A 21,973-nucleotide genomic window follows, 5' to 3' on the forward strand; every position below is an offset into this window, starting at 1 on the left:
CCCTTTGCTTTCCAAATAATGAAAAAAAAAAAAAAAAAAAAAAATTTTTTATATATATATATGGAGATCAATGGGGACCAGAAACAGTTTGGTTACCAACATTCTTCAAAATATCTTCTTTTGTGTTTAACAGAAGAAAGAATTCCAAAACACAGGTTTGGAACGATGACTGAATTTTCATGTTTGGGTGAACTGTCCCTTTAACATCCACACAATGTAAAATGTACAATGTCATTAGACAATGATATTTTATTGGTTTAGTCATGGTATTAAGTAAAAAAATTTATAAATAATGGCTCTCAAATGTTGGCTTTTCATATCAACCTGATTTTCATCTTCAGGCAAAATTTACGTCGGTCCAATGTCGTACTGACATTAAATTGTTGTCTGGTGTCAGCTGGGATCATTCATATTTCATCATATTATCATTACAAAACACACATTCCCATCAAACTGCATATATTTGTATTTGTATATATATATACATATATAAAAGTGTGTGCGTGATCAATTAATTCCTCCATTTTGTCCACTTCCATGTGCATCCTTCATGTTTTTATCTATTCCATCAACAGACCCCAAGATCAAAAGTAAGTTCCAATTTTCCTAAGTCTTTTTCTGTCAGTCCTCCATCCACCTATCCATCTACTTATTCATTTAGCAGAAAATGTGTAATTGGTTGAAGTCATGTCTTTTTTACTAACAGAAATGAAATGATGATCATTGTTTTTTTCTCTCTCTCTAATTTTCTTTCTTGCTCCATTGCATAGTGCCCATGTGGGCTATTGGTGCCATAGTTGTGGTCGTGCTTGCCCTGGTTGGCTGCTTTGCTTTCTGTATCTATAAGAAGTGCTTGGGAGGGAAGAAAAAAACTAAAAAAGTCAGAGAGAGGAAGGGAGGACGAAGAAGGATGAAAAAGGAAGGAGAGGAAGAAGCAGGCGAGGTATGTTAAGGCCATAGTGTTCAGAGAGAATGAAGCTCTTTCAGATCTTGATGTGTCAAATTATTCATTTTAATCTAAATGTTAAAAAGAAATGGGAATGTTTGGCTTAAAGTTTTGCTCAAGTATTTTAAATGTATACTGCCCATACTTAGGTACAACCTAAAGATGGAGAGGGCGAGGGAGAGAAAGAATATTATGGCAAGCTGGAGTACACTCTGGACTATAACTTCACTGACAATCAGGTTGGTTGAAAGTAGATGTTCTTAATATGCATTGTGATTGTGAGTTCATATGATTAACTAATATTTTTTACACAAATTAACAATATAAAAATAAATAATAATGCTATAATTACTATTCTAAAAAATGTGTGACTAGCTACTTGATTTTGAAAACCTGACCCACAACCTTTTCTTCAACTACCTTCAGCTCATTGTCGGTGTCTTGCAAGCCCAAGACCTTGCTGCCATGGATATGGGTGGAACATCTGACCCATATGTCAAAGTTTATATGCTACCAGACAAGAAGAAAAAGTTTGAAACCAAGGTCCAGCGCAAGAATCTGTGTCCTGTTTTCAACGAGACATTCATATTTAAGGTACATTTTTTGAGATTAGTTTAGACAGTTTGTCATAAACTTTATCTTAATTTCACAGTAGACTAAGTGCAACATACCTTTTTTTCTAAACAAAGCAAATACATTTTCTTTGCATAAATGGTACTAGGTCAGTGTTCATGCAACATGATTTTTTATTTCTGTTTCTAGATCCCCTTTAATGATCTAGCAGGACAGACTCTGGTCCTGCAGGTGTTTGACTTTGACCGCTTTGGTAAACATGATGTAATTGGAGAGATCAAAATCCCTATGAACAGCATTGACCTGGCCCAGCCCATACACGAATGGAAAGACCTGGTCGGAGGACAGAAAGAGGAAGTAAGGCTTTCCTTGGCTGTTTTAAAAAAATAAATTATCAGCTGCCATAGTCTGTTTTTTGATGCTTTTAAACTAATCACTCTCCTCTTCTTCTCCAACAGCAAGAAAAGTTGGGAGACGTCTGTATCTCCCTGCGCTATGTGCCCACCTCTGGTAAGCTGACTGTCTGTATCATGGAGGCCAAGAACCTGAAGAAGATGGACGTGGGTGGTTTATCAGGTTAGTGTGGTAGCGTTATTATGTTAAAGTTACATTTCCTTTCTGTGTTGCAATTCGTTATTAAAATGAAATGATTCTCTACACATCAAATGTGACTTTATTTTAAAGTAATAAGACTTTTTTACTTTGAAATATCCTGGCGTTGCTGCATTTCTTGGCTTTATCCATTTTCTTTCCTTTTTTGTCAAAGATCCTTTTGTGAAAGTGGTTTTGCAACACAATGGAAAGCGTATCAAGAAGAAGAAGACAACAGTTAAGCAGAACACACTGAACCCCTACTTTAATGAAAGCTTCAGCTTTGAAGTCCCCTTCGCTCAGATTCAGGTAAACATGGTTGAAACACATTTCTTTGACTACTTGCATATCTAATACATTTACAGATTTATATTTGTGGTCCTTTAATTCCGCAAAATGCGACCTTTTCACTATATATAGTATGTTTAAAGTGATAATGTTACTACACTAAAAAAAATTTTTTTTTGAAGTAAATAAAACAGATTATTTCAGTATACTTCAGAATTTCACATTTAATTCAATGTTACTTGCCATTTCTTTTTTAATTATTTGTGAATTTTACTTGCAAAATCTTGAATTTTAAATGCTTCTGGTATCTGACTGTTTCAAAGTAAATACTACAGCAAAACATTTTCAGTCTACTAAACTCATCTGTTTACAAGTGAAAGGTTTGATAAGAAACAACAAAGTGGATTAAATGCGTATTGACCTATTTTTCTGTTCCTCTGACTTCCTGTAGAAGATCCAGGTGTTGCTCACTGTCTACGACTATGATAAACTGGGAAGCAATGATCCAATTGGGAAGTGCTGGATTGGGTTTGGTGCTAGCGGAGTGGGTCTGCGCCACTGGTCAGACATGCTGGCCAATCCCAGACGACCTGTGGCCCAGTGGCACACCCTTCAGCCTGAAGAGGAAATAGATGCTGCCCTTAAAGCACCTATCCGCTAAATATCTTATCCACCCTCAACATAAAGTTTTCAGCACACATCAGGCAAAATCATTTAAATTTCATCCGTCCTTTCACGGAGGAGTTTCTGTCTGTTACGTTATTAACATCATTTCCTGTACCCTTCTTTACTGTGAAACAAAGGAGAAGTAACTTTTATAAATGTTATGTTCATCTGGATTGTGTTTCTTATTTAAATGTGTCTGTATGTGGATGATAACTGTGTGTGTTTGTTTGAAAGTGTTGTGTGTTTGTATCTGTCCAAAACCCTGATAGCACACGTACAGCATGGAGACATCTATTTGACGTCTGCATTTACATCTGCAAGATGTATTTTTTTAGTGTTTGCTTATCTGCAATAACTTAGGACGTTTCCTGTCAGATGTCAAATAGACGTTTAGAAAATGACTGTTTATGATTTAGGATGAATGTAACACTGCCATCTTAAAGACGTCTATCAGATGTTTGTACACAGCAGATGCTTTCTAGATGAAGCGATCCTTAACAGACATCTTGCAGACGTACATGTGCTATCTGGGAACTGTCCTGATTTGCCTCGTCTTTTTTTTTCTTTGAACCAAGATGACTATAAACACAACAATTGGATACAAGACGTGTTTTCATTTCATGTACAAATAGACACACAATAGTTGTATAATTCTGGGGGGTAAAAACTAGTCATTAACTGTTGGTAAATATTCCATCATAATATAAAATGATTTATTAATATGGCAGCCATTATTATACGTAAACATGTTAACCAAAAGCAATTGTCTGGTTGGTTTCAGTAGTATTTAGAGTTGTCCAGTTGTAGGTGGAAGCCTGGATTAATCTTGTGGTGCAGTGCTGGACTAAGCCATACATGTGAGCAGGGATTTACAGCCAGTGAAGGGCGGGAGTGCAGAGAGGATGAAGGAGACTAGAAAGGACACAGACAAAGTCATACAGAGTGATTAGGGATAGAGAGACAGCATTTTAAATAAAAAGTAAGTTAACTGGTTAAAAATATGAATTGGTTAAGGACAACAAAACATGAAGAGTTCAGATGCAAAAGCCTCTAAGTGCCATTTGAAATTTTCTTCTAAAATGAGCATTTTTGTCAGGCTCCTATGTTTATTTTCAGTTATTTCACTTTAATGGCAATGAAAAGACTATTCATTGCCATTAAAGTGAAAATACTGAATAGGAGCGTGAGAAAAATGCTCATTTTAGAAGAAAATTTCAAATGGCACTTAGAGGCTTTTGCATCTGAACTCTTCATGTTTTGTTGTTACAGATGAACACAAACCAAGATGCAAATCGGTGCATTGCAAGCTAGCCAAAATGATATACTGACCGTGATTGAGAGAGTTTATGCACCCAATGTATATCTTGAGAATATTGTAGTAAGTTTTGGTTTTAGATTAATAATCTTCTTACATTAATAATCTTCTTAACGATGCTAATCCATATTAGCATGACATCTACAAGAAAGCGAATTTGCGACTGTCATGCTACAACACTGCTGCTTTGAGACTAGCCTTGCATTAAGTATAAGAATGATTTTTAAATTGGTTTCTCAAAGGCTCTTCGGGAAGCTTGTATACATTAGCATGCTTGTTCACACAGCAAGAACGTTGTATTAAGATCTACTTACCAGCAGGAGGCGTGGTGTTAACATGAAGTTTTGCTAGTCTACTAAGTTAACTTGTTATGAACAAGCGCTCACGACCACCAGATGGTGATTGCAGATCAACAATTGGTTAAATCAGGTTAAAAATGTCAGAAATTCTAATACATATGTAGGGCAGTGTATTGTGTTGTCCACAAGATGTCGCTATGACACTGTTGTGTTAGGGCAGATTCAAGTATTTTGAGCACTGTTTGAGCCTTTTGATGTAAGTTACCGTAGTGTTGATAGGCGTGTAGTGCGCCATCTTTTCTTCAGTTCATGTTATCAACACTATAGATGCCGTGCTGTGGAATAAATCAAGCCACGATCCCGAACCCCTCTGTGTCCGTGTCTCCTCTCGACCACCACCCACGAACACAACACAGCAGCGGCGGTGCTAGAGGCCAGTTAGCACGCAGAGAGAGAGAGGGCTACACATATATGTGCGGTACATTTCATATAATGCCTGCATGTAAATACATCTTTAAATAATTTCTGTATGATACATCTATAATTTCACAGGTGACCCTGCCCCTTTCCCTAACCCACCCGCCACGAAACCTTTCACTGACCAACCTTTACCTTCACCCATAACACTTTTTGTATAGCAGCAAACGTGTTTTACAACAATACAACATGAACACAATATACATTGCACTTTACCTAAAACTACTGTGAAGTGAGACTAATTTAATTAGGCCTACATGTTAACTCAAAGCCTATCCTTCTGTTAAGACGTAATGTAGCCTAGTGTTAATGTGGGCCTGTCGATTGCCTTCAGCAAGTCTTAACAATTATAGTACACACCTTTTGACAATTACACTTGTAATTTTCACACAAATATTTGCTGGGAACTACAGCTTAATGCTATTTTGTATAGGTGAACACTCCATCTCTGAATCCTCCCTCAACCTGTTCTTTACTATTGTGTCACTCACTACTGCACAAGAGGCTTCGTGTCTGATGTACAGAACAGTTTCATCTTTTGGGTTCCTTGATAACATCCCATTTTACTTCAGCAAACTAATGAAAACTGACCAAAAGACATGTAGGAAAGTACATTTAAGGAAATGATTTAAGCTTTTAATAGTGAGGCATGTGAGCTGGAGACCACAACTTTTGTGCAGCGTCATGAAAACAGGATTCTCAGGCCATGTTTTAAACATGATGAACGAAGACGAACATCTTTAAATGATGTCAAAGCCACTTCTCTCTGACACACAACTTATTTTAATTTCCTCAACATACATTCCTCTTCCCTTTGGGAGTGAATTAGTTTATGTTGCATTTCCAGTCTGCTTTGCAAAGAATAAATGATGATTCAGATGCATTTTTCATTTTTCATTTACATTTATTAATTTAGCAGACACTTTTATCCAACGTTCCTTGCGAATGAAAATAATACAGAAGTGATTAATCTAATTCAAGCACATCAGATCTGAGAGGAGTTTTGAATACATTCAGAACTGTTATTCTTTTGCACAGGCTGTGAAATTGACCGAAGAGACAAAAGTAAAAGCATCCATGGTGTCTTTTCATTATTTTTCCAATTTCTTATTTCCAGCGACCTCCAACTTTTCCTTTACCATGGCCTTTTTTGCTGTGATAAAGAGAGAGGTGAAACATGAGCATAACTGAGACAGATGGACATTTTAAATAAAATTTTCATTGAAGAAAAATGCTTAAGGGTTGGTTCACCCAAAATTGAAAATTCTGTCATCATTAACTCTGTCATGTTGTTCCAAACCTACATGACTTTCTTTCTTCTGTGAAACACAAAAGAAGATATGTTGGGTGGACTATCCCTTTAAGTTAGAAACACACTACACAACTTTTGCCTAGCTTTTTGTACTGATTTACAGTCTGGTGAAGGTTAAAGTCAGAGACAGTCAGATTTAACAGCTTCCAGAGCCGGCACCAGGGCACCTATATTGGGTAGTGGACATTTACATTTCATTTATAATTCATGTTGAGCGGTGCTAACGCCCATGAAAGCATGCAATACTCTCCATTTTTTTTCCGCTATCACTTTCAAAATCGATCACATACAGCAAGGAGGGGAGAAGAGGGGAAGGGGGCATAGTAACAAGTCTGGAGGGGCAAGAGCCCCACCTTGGTGCCGGCCCTGGCGTAGTCATGACTCTGATTTTATCCAGTCTGAAAAAATCAAACATGTTTCAACCAGGCGCACGTTTCTGAGTGAGTTTGCTATGTTTGGAAGTCTGGTAGTGTGTGTGTGTGACTCTGTTGTTTAGTGTATGATTCCCTATTTTTCTCTATAACCATTTACAAAGTTAGCAAGTGAATGATACCTAATATTATAAAATCTGTTCAGATGTAGTGTGTTTCAGCATTTAAACAATTTGCTAATTAAGTTAATGTGACTTACAACTTTTGAGCGTGGGAAATCCTGTTCAACAGAACAACAATCTGTTGAGAAGAAAGCAAAGTTCAGATAAGTACACTGTATCACTTGCACTTTCACTGGCTTTCACTTTCTATCTTTTCATCTGGTTTCCTCTAATTCAACCGAACACAGATTAGTATTTGCCAAAACAAACAGATTTAATACAGTGTAATCCTTATTCATCAGTCGCCAACACCTAGATTTCTCAAACCTCAATTCTTTATCAAATCGCCACACCTCATATTTCTGTCTCTTCATTTGATCCAAGAGGTCAAACTTCTCTGACTCCAGCTGGTAAATCCAGTTCCACATCTCCTGAGCTCGTTGCCTGTTTTGTGGGAGTAAGGAACAGATATGATGCAAAACTGTCAGGTTTAAATAAAAACAAGGAGCATGGGGAAAAAACATTAGAGTCTGAAAAGGAACACACTTTTAGATGTAAATTTACTGATCATTGCACATCTTGCATAACAGTAAACATATGACTGTATTTAGATGTGTATGTGGGTGATTACCTTAACCCATCCTCTCGCAGATTTTCAATGCCAAGAGGAGAGTGCCTCTCTGAAAGAGTCTTTCTCTTGATCTCTCGTCCAGTCAGACGCTTCCCTCGTTTCTGCTCTGCCTAAAACACAAACACAAAAATACATATGTACAAACATGTTTTAATGTACATAAGGTAAGACACATGTACACAACAGTAACTTACCTTGGCTAAGAAGCCACCAAAGTTTGCCCCCATATTGGACAAAACCTTCTTCTTCTTGGCCTCGTCTTCTGCTCTCTTCTTAGCCTCCTCGTCCTCTTTCCTCTGACGCTCTTCCTGATGAGTGAGCATAGATAATACATTTCACATCGATTTTATTCTGTATTAAATTCCACATACAACTTAGAGAGCATTTGAGCATTTTATTTACTAAGTTTTATTGATTTACCGCAATCCTTGTATGTCTGTGTCTTTCTTTCTCTGCTCTAACACGCTGCTGTTCTGCTCTTTCTGCTCGCCGTCGCTCCTGATGGACCGAATGGCCGAAAATTAGTGCAAAGTAAAGAGAAAAGTGAGTATGGAAAGTTTTTTTTTTGTGGTAAATAAAAGAGAAAAAAATGAAGTGATAAAGACTGGGAGATACAATTCTCTCCTTGAGACCGATCAGTTCTTCCTCCTCTTTCTTCCTCTGCTCAAAGTGGACATCAATTAAAGTCTGTAACTCCAGAAGGTCCTTCTCCATCCTTTTTCGGTGAATATCCTGAGAGAGAAAATGATATAGCTTATAAATGGTAAACCATAATTTCATGATGTCCAAACAGCTTACAACACACAATGATGTGTTTTCATGTCTTTATTGAGCACAACTTATAACCATTAACTGTGCAGGGTGGGGAAAATGAGCCCTGTATATTCTCAGTTTGCAGTTCATTTTAAGCAGATGAACTGAACTGGATTGTTACTTACATCGAAATCAACCCGCTCACCCTCTGGAATCTTTGGAGGGGCAAGTTGTGGAACCATGGGCCTGTGTGAGAGAGGGGAATCAGCAAGAGATTTAGGGGAATAAGTGCATGAAGACATTAGGAAAATGCAGAGTGTGTTGACGGTTTGATGAAAAGAGTGTCTGAACACTTACTTAGGCCGGGGTCTTTCCTCCTCTGAAAAAAGGGGCAAAGAAAAGGGTAAAAAGAAACAAGGAAGTTGTTGACAAATGTAATCATAAAGCCCTTCCTATTTGCACACAACTGTACAATAATCCACTAGTCTTGCTGACTTGGTGTGTCATAGTGAGTTACACTGGTTGTATGAACTGTGTTTTTGCACCTCCATTTGACATTTTCACATTTTAAAAATATCTGGAAATTCTTTTAAATAAAGCTGGTCCATCTGATACAACACAAGACTCTAGAGGACAGCTGTCACAGGATTCTTTCGTGACCTCTTCAGTTCACAGGTCAATGTTATTCAAGTCAGTGATTTATTACAGTATAACATTCTGTGTTTGGGGGGAAAAAAACATGTCAGTCTAGTCTAGCTGTAAAAGTTGAATGTGATCAGATATTTAGAGCCTGTTCCCATCTGATGTAGATTTGTCATGCATAGTTTTCATATCATAAATCATAAGCCTGTCCTTAAACTGTTGTATTTGTTTTTACAAAAACTGTGTGAACTGACTGAAAACAAGAACTGTAAATTTACAAAAACAGACCAAAAAAAATAGTCTATAAAATCTTTAACTAATAATACTGAAACATTAGCATAATCAAAATAGCTTCTTGACACATCAGACATGAAATACAGTATTTTGCTATTTAATGTATAAATTACATGACTGTTTACATGAAATGAACTATTATTTATTAATTTTCGTTTCACACTTGTGACAAAAATTCCATAATTAATGCTAGTCAACAATTCTATATGCCATGCATGTCAATGAAAAAGAAAAGCCACAGATGTTTCACCATGATGAGCAGAGGATGGGAAAAGACTATTTATACCACAGAACTCAGGGATCAGGATAAGTAGGTAAAGGAAATAATTTCAACTAAAATCCCTCACCTTCTTCAAGAGTCTCCTCTGATGAATTTAACAGTGAAAAAAATACAGAAACACAGAGAACAACGGGCGAGGTTGAAATAACATGGAGGTAAAATTAGTCAATAAGCAGACTTTTGACAAATACGGAAGAGGATTAGATGTGTGGGGAAAAAATACTGTTCAGACATAATCTACAATCCAATTTCCTATTGTAACTGGACATGAGATCTACTCTCTGCTCTTATAGCTCTCATTTGGGAAAACAAAAATGTAATGCATCACACAGTGTGCAGCCAAACATTTACAAAAACACACCATATTCACAAACACGCACATGTGCAATACACGTGTCTAAAATTAAGTTATATTTAAAATTACTGACCACACGATATATTAAATATTACTCAGACCTTACACACAATACCAAAAAATGTTATGTTACATTACTTATCAATTTTCCATAAGGTTTATATTTTACATGCCATTCTGGTGGTGCATGTCTTTGATCAACAAAGTACCTTGATATTCTGTATACTCCTGCTGTTCTGTAATATCAAATAAACATGAAAATAAATCAAACCAAATCAAAATCTTTAACAGATACAGAGAAACTTGGCCTTCAGTCCTCAGTAATCCTTATGTTCCTTGTCTTTCTCCTGCTCTGGTGACAACATTTTCTATCCTTAAAAAAAAAAACGGATAAAGTAGTGTGTTTTGAATGACTGAAGGTTTTGATTTGGGAATTAAATTTTTATATATATATATATATATATATATATATATATATATATATTGTGGTGGCCAAAAAGAGGCATGGTCCCCCACAAAGCAGACTGCACACCTTCAGCACCATGGAGAGCCTCATCAGAGGAAGCAAAAAGGGCTGGGCCACCCAGTAAGAGGGTTCAGGACCAGGGATAGCTCCAACACAGGTGTTCACTTTTTCCCCTCTAACAGGGAGCCTCAGCTGCAGGGAACATAAAAGGGAACCGAGAGGCCTCAGTAGTGTCTCAGCCGGGGAGATGAGCAGATGCTGAATCGCCCTAAACCCAATCACAGGACAAGTTCTTAAGAATGGAAGCTCAGTGGGGTCGTGAGTAGCCTGAACACTTTTAACTAACCCTCCATCTCTTCTGTCTTCCCTTCAGAGAGATTGATCTGCTGCCCCAAGAACCAACCACCGAAGGAAGAAAGGCTTTAGTTACAGTTTTCCCCATCCCCACTCCCTCACCTTATTGAGAAATAAAGAGAATTAAGTTCGGTTCCACCAAATACCTGCCTGGTGCATTATCTATGTGGACAACTTGAGCTAATCTCACCAAATCTTGTGTTCAAGGGCTTACATATGGTGGAGAATGCAGGCGTGATGAAGCCTCGCTTGTGATTCAGACCTTCCATTAGGCGGACAAGAAACAACAAGAAAATGGAGGAGGCCCTGACTGCCATTCTGCAGGCCCAAACCACCCTGAACGCAGCAGTCTCCGAACTCTGTCGAAGGACAGAGGCCCAGGGAAGGAGGCCTCAAGATTGTTTGACTAAGATGACGATGTTGAAACCTACTTCGACCTCTTTGAGAGAACGGCTCAGTGAGAGAGATGGCCCAGGACTGATTGGGCTAATGTAATACTCCCTTTCCTTACTGGGGAGGCACAGAAGGCTTGCCGGGATCTCACCGTCCGTGAGGCAGCCAGTTATGAGATGGTTAAAAGAGTGGTTCTCGCCCAATATGGCCTCAGCCTACCTGCTAGGGCTCAGCGAGTTCATAGCTGGGGATACCAGATGACCCTTCCAGCACAGGCACAGGTAACCACGTTGACTCGGATGGTGAGGAGCTGGCTAGAAGGAGTCGGGCCATCTTCAGTAGAAAGGGTGGTGATCGACCATTGCATACGCGGCCTGCCGGCAAAAGCCAAGCAATATGTGGCTCAACAGGGACTGCAGAACATAGAGGCACTAATTGCTCTCCTGGAAAATCACCAGGTGACTGTGAGCTTGCTGAAGCCGGAAGAAAACAAAGCCACCTCCTGGAAACCAAAACAAGACCGAGAGACCCCTAAGAAACACCTCGAGGTGACTCCGGCAAGAGCCTGGAAAGCTCAAGGAAATTGGAAGGAGAAGAGGCCTCTGCGGAATCTTGTTGCGTTCCGATGTTTTTTAATGTGGAAGAGAAGGACACTTGGCCCGGGATTGCCCAGGCAGAGAGGAACTCATGCCCACAGCGAGTGCCACTGACTCTTTAAGACTCCAGTGCCATTTTCTCACCACCTGTTGGGCCCATGAGGGGGCAGCTGCCCCTAGGTCCCCTGTCAAGATTGGAGGCAGAGACACCAAAGCCCTTGTTGACTCTGGAAGCATGGTGACCCTAGTCCGGCCAGAGTTTGCAGGGCCGGTCATGGGTAGAGAGATTTCTGTGTCCTGTATTCATGGGGACACTAGGAACTACCCCACTGCTGAAGTAAGCATGGTTATCCCTCGGGCCAGTTCCAAGTACGAGCAGGGGTCGTGGAGTGCTTGCCCGTCCTGGTCCTGGTTGGCAGAGACTGCCCGGCCTTTGCTGCCTACTGGACAGACCGAGCTGCAGAAGGGAAGTGACCTCCCCGACGGCGCCGTTCGTCCAAACACCACCCTACGCCAACCCCTGAAGAGACTACTGCGGCAGAAGCCTCCAGCCCAGAGGAGGATAGAGGTGAGGCAGAACGTTCCGACTCCACAGCAACTGCCTCAGAGGGCCTGGGAGGAGCACAGGTACTCAAAGACATAGAATCCCACGAAGTGTTCTCTGAATTTCCCCCAGCAGAGACCCCCCAGGTGGGAAGGTTTGGACGGTTCGGCACTGCCCAGCTGCAAGATCCCATATTGACCCAGGAGTGTAGGTGTGCACAAATGATTGAGGGCCAACTACAAGAGGGGGTGAGTAGACTGACGTATCCACATTTCATTATCAAGAATAAATTGTTGTATAGTGAATCAGCGAAGAGGGGAAATTGGTGAGCAGTTGTTGGTCCCCAAAGCATATACTTCTAAGGTGTTGTACTTGGCACACACTCACCTGTTGGGAGGCCACCTGGGGTCTGAGAAGACCTATGAGCGCATCCTCACACGGTTCTATTGGCCTGGCATCAAGAAGGCAGTCGAAGACTATTGTCGGCACTGTTCTGTGTGTCAGCTTCATAACCCAAAGGTAACATATCGAAATCCACTTATTCCCCTGCCTATAATTGAAACCCCTTTCAGCAGGATTGCACTTGATATTGTGGGGCCCCTGCCAAAGTCCAGCCGGGGACATGGATACCTTCTGGTCATCCTCGATTATGCCACCCGCTTTCCAGAGGCAATACCACTCCGGTCGGCCACCTCCAAGGCTGTGGCAAGAGAACTGGTACAGCTCTTTAGCTGGGTGGGGATAGCCGAGGAGATCCTTACAGACCAAGGCTCCTACATCATGTCTACTGTGACGAAAGAGACCTGCCGACAACTGAAGGTGAAACAACTCAAAACCTCCATATACCACCCCCAGACTGATGGGCTTGTCAAGAGATTTAACAAAACTCTTAAACAAATGCTTAGGAAAGTCATTAACATTGATGGGAAAAATTGTGATCAATTGTTACCGTATGTCTTGTTTTCTACTCGAGAAGTCCCACAGAGCTCCACAGGGTTCTCACCTTTCGAGCTCCTCTATGGGCGGCGACCTCGAGGGATGTTGGACCTTGCCAAGGAAAGTTGGGTGCAGCAGCCATCATGCTGTTGCACCATCATCGAGTATGCAGAACAGATGCACGATCGAATGACAAAGATCTGGCCGGTTGTACGAGAACACATGCAGCAGGCCCAACAACAGCAGGCCCGGGTATACAACCGTGGGGCACAGGTTCGAGAATTTCACCCGAGCGAAAAGGTACTGGTTTTAATTCCATCCAGTGAATGCAAATTCCTTGCCAGGTGGCTAGGACCCTATGAAGTTGTAGAGCGGACGGGCCCAGTCAACTACAGAGTGCGCCAACCCGGCTGGAGAAAGGGCCAACAAATTTACCATGTAAACCTCTTGAAGATGTGGCATGAACCAATTCCCTCTCCGAGTGACGTTTTTGCAGTTGGGGTCCAGACCCCCATAACTCCTGAAGTAAAGATGGGTAATCAACTATCCCCCAGGCAGAGGCAAGAGTTGAGAGAACTTTTATGGCGGCACCGTGATGTATTCTCTGAGCTCCCTGGGCAGACTTCTCTGATAACCCATGATATAGTAACAGAACCTGGGAAGATTGTCCAACTTCGACCTTACAGGATTCCAGAAGCAAAAAGGGAAGCCATCCGAGAGGAGGTAAAGAAAATGCTAGATATAGGAGTTATCGAGGAGTCCCAAAAGTCAAGCCCCATTGTCTTAGTGCTGAAACCAGATGGAAGCACACGATTCTGTAATGACTACAGAAAACTGAATGAGATTTCAAAGTTTGACACGTACCCAATGCCAAGAATAGATGAGCTGATCGAACGGTTGGGTCCTGCACGCTTCATCACCACCCTTGACCTGACCAAAGGCTATTGGCAAGTGCCTCTAACCCCCCCAAGCCAAACCAAAGACCGCCTTTTCCATCCCCGATGGGGCCTTTCAATACCGGATTCTTCCCTTCGGGGTCCATGGGGCTCCCGCAATATTTCAAAGGCTCATGGATCGAGTCCTCCGACCCCACCAGCAATATGCCGCAGCGTACCTAGACGACATTGTCATCCACAGCAGGAGTTGGGAGGAACATCTTCACCATCTAGAGGCGGTCCTACAGGCATTACGGGCAGCCGCTCTAACAGCAAACCCAAACAAGTGTTCACTAGCCCAAGAGGAAGCCAACTACCTGGGGTACACTGTCGGAAGAGGGAATGTAAAACCCCAGTCTAAGAAGATTGACTCTATACTCACCTGGCCCCAACCCCAAACCAAAAAGCAAGTGAGAACCTTCTTTGGGCTAGTAGGTTACTACCGACCCTTCATTCCTAGATTCGGCACAAAAGCAGCACCATTAACTGAACTGACCCGCAAGTGCCACCCAAACCAGGTGAGATGGACTAAGGAAGCAGAGCAGGCTTTCACTGACCTGAAGCAGGCCCTCTGTTGTGAACCTATCCTGCAAGCCCCAAACTTCAGTGAACCCTTTGTGTTACAAACAGACGCCTCAGAGGTAGGAGTTGGAGCAGTGCTGTCCCAGCTACAAGATGGTATGGAACACCCAGTCATGTATATTAGCCGTAAGTTACTTCCTCATGAGAAGAACTATGCCACAATAGAAAAAAAATGCCTTGCTATCAAATGGGCTGAGATATTACTTGTTGGGGTGGAAATTTAGCTTGGTAACTGATCATACCCCGTTCAAATGGATGTCTCAAAACAAAGGGGAAAATGCCCGAATCACTCGTTGGTTTCTTCAGTTGCAGGACTTCCAATTTAAGGTGGAACCCCGGGCTGGAAATTCTCATGCGAATGCAGATGCAATGTCCAGAAGACATGACTGCTGTGGAACGTGCGCTCCAAGCGGGAGCCTGGAGCTGGACAGGGGGTATGTGGTGGCCAGAAAGAGGTATGGTCCCCCACAAAGCAGACTGCACACCTTCAGCACCATGGAGAGCCTCATCAGAGGAAGCAAAAGGGGCTGGGCCACCCAGTAAGAGGGTTCAGGACCAGGGATAGCTCCAACACAGGTGTTCACTTTTTCCCCTCTAACAGGGAGCCTCAGCTGCAGGCTGTTAGGAACAATCAACCACCACCACATAAAAAGGAACTGAGAGGCCTCAGTAGTGTCTCAGCCGGGGGATGAGCAGATGCTGAATCGCCCTAAACCCAATCACAGGACAAGTTCTTAAGGACGGAAGCTCAGTGGGGTCATGAGTAGCCTGAATACTTTTAACTAACCCTCTATCTCTTCTGTCTTCCCTTCAGAGAGATCGATCTGCTGCCCCAAGAACCAACCACCGAAGGAAGAATGGCTTTAGTTACAGTTTTCCCCACTCCCTCACCTTATTGAGAATTAAGTTCGGTTCCACCAAATACCTGCCTGGTGCATTATCTATGTGGACAACTTGAGCTAATCTCAACAAATCTTGTGTTCAAGGGCTTACAATATATAATATATATATATATAATATATATATACTATATATATATATAGTGGCTTATTACAAGGATCACGTACAGTGGTGTTTGAAAGTCTGTGAACCTATTGGAATTTTCTATATTCTGCATAAATGTAACCCCAAAAAAATCATCAGATTTTCATGCAAGTCCTGAAAGTTGACGAGAATCCACTCAAACAAATTAGATGAAAATATATACGTTATCATTTATTCAGGAAAATGATCTAATATTAAATATCTGTGAGTGGATCTCTAGGATTAGCAGTTAATTTGAAGGTGAAATTAGAGTCAATCTGTTCAGAGGTGTTTTCAGCCAGTGGGATGACTATCAGGTGTCAGTGTGCACCCTGTTTTATTTTGAGAACAGGGATCTATCACAGTCTGATTAAGTGAATCATGGCACAAACAAAGGAGATCCCTGAGGACCTCAGAAAAGAGTTGCTGTTGCTCATCGGGGTAGAAAAAGTTACAAAGCCATCTCTAAAGAGTTTGGACTCCACCAATCCACAGTCAGAGAGATTGTGTACAAATTCAAGACCACTGTTACCCTTCCCATGAGTGGCCGACCAACAAACATCACTCCAAAAGCAAGACATATATAATAGTCTGCGAGGTTGCAAAGGACCCCAGGGTAATTTCTAAGCAACTAAAGTTCTTTCTCACATTGGCTAATGATAATGTCCATGAGTCCACCATCAGGAGAACACTGAACAACCATGGTGTGCACGGCAAAGTTGTGAAGAGAAAGCCACTGCTCTCCTAAAAGATCATGTGGACAAGCCAGAGGGCTATTGGAGAAATGTTTTGTGGATGGATGGTGATAGTATCATGGTTTGGGCCTGGTTTGCTCTATCTGGGAAAGGATGGCTTGTGATCATTGATGGAACAATGAATTCTGAATTATACCAGCAAATTCTGAAGGAAAATGTCAGGACATCTGTCCATGAACTGAATCTCAAGAGAAAGTGGGTCATGCAGCAAGACAACGACCCCAAGCACACAAGTCGTTCTACCAAATAATGGTTAAAGAATAACCAAGTTAATGTTTTGAAACGGCAGAGTCAAAGTCTGGACCTTAATCCAATTGAAATGTTGTGGAAGGACCTGAAGCAAGCAGTTCATTGGAGGAAACCCACCACCAATATCACAGAGCTGAAGCTGTTTCTGTACTGAAGAATGGGCTAAAATTCCTGCAAGCGGTTGTGCAGAATTGATCAGCAGTTACAAGAAACATTTCGTTGCAGTTATTGCTGCAAAAGTGGGTCACACCAGATACTGATAGCAAAGATTCACATAATTTTGCCACTCATGCAACGCTGGATCATTTTTCTCAATAAATAAATGACAAAGTATCCTTTGTTTGATTGGATTCCTTTTGTACTTTCAGGACGTGAAAATCTGATAATGTTTTGGGTTATATTTATACAGATTATAGAAAATTCGAATAGGTTCACAAAATTTCAAGCAGCACTGTAACATCATTTACTGTATCAATATGACACCAATGTACTTTATTACCATACTATTATTGAAACCAAATCAAAGGTTATCAATTTTCTTAACATTATTACATTACTCAAAAATATTGTAGAAAGTTTATAATATTTTGCCAATCATTCATTACTTCAGCGATCCACTTCTCTTCTATTTCTATTCCTCTTGTATTACAAATCCTCAAATACTTTGTCTAACATGAACATCAAGCCAAATATGTTTACTTTCATCTCACTTGAGAATTACATGAAAATATGAACTAGAGAACTGTTGCTTATTTTCATATGCCATTGTAGACCATGAAGCTTCAGTACATCACAAATGATGATTGCAGATGCAGAGGTGCAGCTTTAATTTTACAGATTATTTCAAGTTCATTTTGATACAGATGTGACCACAAGTAATGCCTGACGTTGGCGAGTTGTTTAATTTAGTGGTCTTGTTTCCCAGAAATATTTTTCCCATAAGGATTTTTTCCTCTTTTTAAGTCTTTATTGAAGCGTTATAAGCCAGGAACCAAACCAAACAGTTACGAGGTGAATCACAACATTACAAACTTAAAATTAAAAAAATCAGAAAAGACAAAGGTCTGTCTATGACATAATCGAAATAAAAACAGATATATGTAAAATTATTGATTTAATTACTGAATTATTGCAAATTAATTTACTGTTAAGCAAGATTTAAAATTAAGTTAAAATAATGCAGGCTCATGGCTTCAACAGAAGCATATATTGATTCACCACCCCATAGCTTAGAACCCAATTTTTGAACTCTATACGTTTTTCGTGGACCAGTTATGAACATAATCGGAGGAACTAATGTCAAACAGTGTGATAAGTCAGTCAGCGTGTGATTGAGGCTGTTATTCCTGTTATGTGACTTTGTGCTGAATTTTACAGCTACTCCCTCACTTTCTCGGCTGGTGTTGCTCTCGATCAGTATTGCTTGAGTAAAATAACTGTATGGCCTATTATTTTCTCATAAATTTTAAAGAGACATTGTTTTGAACTCTTGAGGAGGCATTATTTTACCTGCTCCTGCATCCTCTGCATCCTCTTCCTCCTCTGCTTCTCACAAGTACACAAGCCACAAGATGATGAAGGAAAGGAAAACATAAGTAAACATCAATTCTGTGCCCAAGAGAGCACGTGAGGACAATCAGGAAAGAATATGAGTGTGTATATAAATAAGTGTGTGCAAAGGATTATGTAAGTGTACACCATTTGTTAAGGATGTATGCCAACTGCAACATGAGATCAGTCTGTAAGAATAACCCTTCCAGGAAAAGGCATTGTGCCAAGCCTAAGCACCCAATCAGATTCATGCATAGCTCTATGAAGCCGGCTGAAGTTCAGGAGGGTCTCTAAAGGCATCTATAACTGGCCTCTGGGTACACATTATGCCAAGGATTTACTGATAATCACTAAAGCTAACGTTTCAAATGGCAAAAAAAGAAAGAAAAAAATACAGAGTAAAATATACAGGCAAAAAATAAAGAACAATTCTACTCACCCTCTGCTTGTTCCCTAACAGGCCATTTAGAAAAAGAAAGGAAAATGAATGAGTAAACATCACATCGCATGCGATTGTCAGTAAAGCCGGTCCCGTGATTAGTAGTAAATCTCCATCACCAGCTTTCAGATGGAGCGGCATTTACTACACAGAGCCGTAATTCACTGACAAGCTAGGCGATATCGCGTTCGTAATCGAATGCGATTCATCTGCGATTATGAATCTTTACCGGCTTTACTGACGAGATGCGCATAACAATCGCATGCGATTAATTGCACAGCTCTACAGTAAATGTAATGATTTATTAGTCCAATAATCAGTAATGATAAAAAAAGAAGAAAAAAATAAACATTACTCACTCATATTCCTCCTCTACATCAGACATGGTGAAACTGGATCAGAGGAGGAAAAGAAAGCGAGAGTGAGACAGTACAAGGAAAAATAGCAGATCCACATAGCTTAGCATTTCGTAATAGCTTTAGAAAGAGGATGAGAGAGCAGGAGAGAGTGACAAAGCCAAAGTAGCATCAGATCTAAATCGTTCCATTGTCCCAAAGCGCTGACATCTGATTGAATGCTTCATATGAAGACTGATGGGTGAGAACAGGTGGGAATGTGCAGACAAAGACAGGGTGAGATACGATTTCTGACACTTTCTTTGTTCGGTTCTTCCATTTCCCTTGCACTTTACCACAGTTTCTGACATGCTCTTTTCTCATTTTGTCCTCTGAGAACAAGAAGCACCTAGTTCTGTTTTGCACAGCTAGTAAGTGGACAAGGCAGCATGTAATCTTGTGAGCAAACTGCTGTGTACCTGGCCTTGCTTGTTTTCCCTAACTGGAAATTCTGGATTTGATTGCAGGAATTGCAGTTAATGACTATACAATATTTGATTGCAGTCATTAACATTCCACTGCCAGATCCCTTTCCCTGTGCCTCATCTTTCACATCAGAGTCATATCATAACTACTATTTGAAACAATTTTATAGCTACAGTGTCATCGCCAGAGAGAATTTATGAGGCATGTAGCTGTCACCACCCCTCTTGTACTTTACTGTCTCTGGACAAAGGCTTGCAAGCACATGCAGTGTCCATCTAAAACCAGCGTCCTTTCAACAGTTCGCCATGCTTTTACTTTGCTAATGAGATTCTCAGCATCTAAAGAGCATGAGTCTGGCAAATTCTGCACGAAATGATCAAATTACAAAAGGAAGATACCACTCGCTCTGGATCGACCCAAGTAGGGATACACGCAAGAAACCACAGGATGAGAAAGTGGCAGACAAAGAGGGCGTTTGAGGGGCATGTAAGTTATGGAAGGTCATAGCGGCATTAACCACAATATTCTGACGGGTTAATTTTAGCCAAGAACCCAGGGGGAGTTTACATGAGTTATGGCAAATCTTTATGGCTCTGAAAGTGAATTTTATTCATAGTTCCATCAAGTCATCATTTGGTCAAGGACATCATCAAACACTACACAAAACAGTACAGACTATACTACAGGCAATTAAGCCAGGAAGATGTATGCAGGTTATGACCATCATTGGAGAACTACACACTGTTCTGCTCATAGTTACTTAATTGCATCTATTTTGGAGTCCTAAACGAGTAAACGTCTGGTACAGGATACTAAAACACAATAATGGACGAAACTAACATTATTATAACTGCACATAAAAACTGAAAATCAACAGACCTTCTGCTTTCATAATAATTTTTAAAGATTCACTGAAATATACTGAAAATTCAATTACTTTTCTCCATATGGAAAGAACTGACTGAAAATGCAATTGTTTTAGAAGTAACAAAAAGACTTTTACCGTTTGGTGATGGTAGGATGGGTTCACAGCGGAAAAGGAAGAAACACTGGCACACAAAGAATGAGGGGAGAGTCCCCGTGAATTATGAGAGCTTTGTAATGCGGGACAATGGGTTGTTTTTATATGAGGACAGGGACAGATGGAGGGTGTTAGCAGCTACAGCATAGGACCATGGATGGATTAGATATGAACTCTGGGACAGAAAGATGACCACCGTGAGGGATTAGGGGAGACAGGGGGAATGACCTCACACAACAAACACAGGGATATAAAAAGAGACAGAAAAAACAAAGGGCCAGTTGGGAACAAAAATAGCACAGTGGATTTAGACACAATTCTTCCTAGAAGACATATTTTCTATTTGACCCAATGTAAAATAAGGTAATGGCTCAGACAACTTTGAGGTAAATGGATGGGCTCTCATTTCTGTACAGGAATATAAAATAAAGTTTTGTTTGTCCTTCTACCTTTCTTTATTCAGATCATTTGCCAAAATACTAACCCTGCAGATAGCTGATTAGAAAGTTGATTGAAGTTGCAGTAGATGGGAAAGTTGCTGATCCATGGCAACATGTTCTGCTCGCATTACTTGGCCTTTGTTGGCTGGATGACAATACAACAGAATTTAATAGATTACGATTCAGTTATTTTGTTGTAAAGGGAAATCTTTTACCAGATTACAATAGCTTTGCGTCTTACAATGGTCACTTTATTTTATTTCTGTGAACATGAATCACTAACATATTTTTCTAGTCAAACATAGTTTTATTGAGGAACATTTATTTATTTCATTTAAGTCATTTTTTCTTGAATCAATATTTGGTTCATAGTCCTTACAGTTTGTTTAGATCGCTCACAGATTTGTACAATTACTGGACATTTATTCTAATCAATGCCAGTTCAGTGGTTCTCCAGCTCTTTTTAAAGTAGAGTTTCTCTAGGCTGCTTTTCAAGCCATACGTCAAGAATACTACCCTTTTTTTCCATGTGACTTTACTAGAACATGCAGAATTAGCTTCTATTCACATTGCATTTGGCTATATCAAAGTGCCAAAAAAGCTTTCTAGTTCTTGATTAAGAAAAACCCCAAATACACAAATCATATTTCCTGTGGGTCTGCACCAAACATCGAGCCTTTGCACTCATCAGAGCACAGAATTTCCTTCCAGAGATTTCAGTTTTTGCCATTTGACATCAACAAACTCTCAACATAACAGTCTTTCTCAAAAATGTCTTTCTTTGCTGTTTACAGTTCTATAATAATCCCTGGCAGAAGGTAGAGGGCAACAAAGAACACATCGTCAGAAATGTATTATACATCTCTAAAAAGAATAACATTTATATTATATATATAGCATTTATATAATTAGTT

General features: G+C 40.3%; 2 protein-coding genes across 9 annotated transcripts in view; one reads left to right on the top strand and one right to left on the bottom strand.

Annotated features, from left to right (window-relative positions):
• The window catches only part of syt5a (synaptotagmin Va), a 6,865-nt gene extending 3,537 nt beyond the window's left edge, over positions 1-3,328 (top strand). For 3 of the 4 annotated variants that reach the window (XM_016228981.1, XM_016228980.1, XM_016228982.1), the window contains 8 exons: positions 576-590; positions 771-943; positions 1,096-1,185; positions 1,373-1,540; positions 1,709-1,876; positions 1,978-2,095; positions 2,286-2,419; positions 2,850-3,328. In XM_016228981.1, the coding sequence (XP_016084467.1) occupies positions 576-590; positions 771-943; positions 1,096-1,185; positions 1,373-1,540; positions 1,709-1,876; positions 1,978-2,095; positions 2,286-2,419; positions 2,850-3,059 (1,076 nt within the window). In that variant the 3' untranslated portion in view covers positions 3,060-3,328. The remainder of the gene's footprint in view (positions 1-575; positions 591-770; positions 944-1,095; positions 1,186-1,372; positions 1,541-1,708; positions 1,877-1,977; positions 2,096-2,285; positions 2,420-2,849) is intronic. The other variant, XM_016228983.1, reaches the window with a different exon arrangement.
• A 380-nt stretch (positions 3,329-3,708) lies between these two features.
• On the bottom strand, positions 3,709-21,908 carry LOC107548340 (troponin T, slow skeletal muscle-like). Of its 5 annotated transcripts, XM_016228991.1 has the most exons (16): positions 21,104-21,908; positions 20,602-20,647; positions 19,137-19,169; positions 18,778-18,791; positions 18,297-18,329; positions 10,164-10,190; positions 9,667-9,684; positions 8,741-8,762; positions 8,569-8,629; positions 8,246-8,362; positions 8,051-8,128; positions 7,825-7,938; positions 7,631-7,740; positions 7,353-7,443; positions 7,098-7,138; positions 6,078-6,308 (listed from the first exon to the last, which is right to left on the bottom strand). In XM_016228991.1, the coding sequence occupies exons 3-16, from the start codon at positions 19,160-19,162 to the stop codon at positions 6,263-6,265; spliced, it is 798 nt and encodes a 265-aa protein (XP_016084477.1). In that variant the 5' UTR covers positions 19,163-19,169; positions 20,602-20,647; positions 21,104-21,908; the 3' UTR covers positions 6,078-6,262. The 5 variants fall into 5 exon arrangements, with proteins under 5 accessions (XP_016084478.1, XP_016084477.1, XP_016084476.1 ...); XM_016228992.1 differs by lacking the exons at positions 6,078-6,308; positions 21,104-21,908 and adding an exon at positions 3,709-3,976 and having other exon boundaries at positions 20,602-21,097; XM_016228990.1 differs by lacking the exon at positions 21,104-21,908 and having other exon boundaries at positions 20,602-21,097.
• Positions 21,909-21,973: the final 65 nt, after the last annotated feature.

The sequence above is a fragment of the Sinocyclocheilus grahami genome, unplaced genomic scaffold, assembly GCF_001515645.1.
Source record: "Sinocyclocheilus grahami isolate Dianchi unplaced genomic scaffold, SAMN03320097.WGS_v1.1 scaffold346.1, whole genome shotgun sequence".
NCBI classification, from domain to species: Eukaryota; Metazoa; Chordata; class Actinopteri; order Cypriniformes; family Cyprinidae; genus Sinocyclocheilus; species Sinocyclocheilus grahami.

Coding starts and splice junctions, on each gene's coding strand:
- LOC107548340 (XM_016228991.1), bottom strand. CDS start 19,162: ATGTCTGATGTAGAGGAGGAATATGA. Junction 7,939..8,050: donor ACAGACATACAAGGATTGCG/GTAAATCAATAA, acceptor CTCACTCATCAG/GAAGAGCGTCAGAGGAAAGA. Junction 7,139..7,352: donor TGAAGAGACAGAAATATGAG/GTGTGGCGATTT, acceptor TCTTCTCAACAG/ATTGTTGTTCTGTTGAACAG.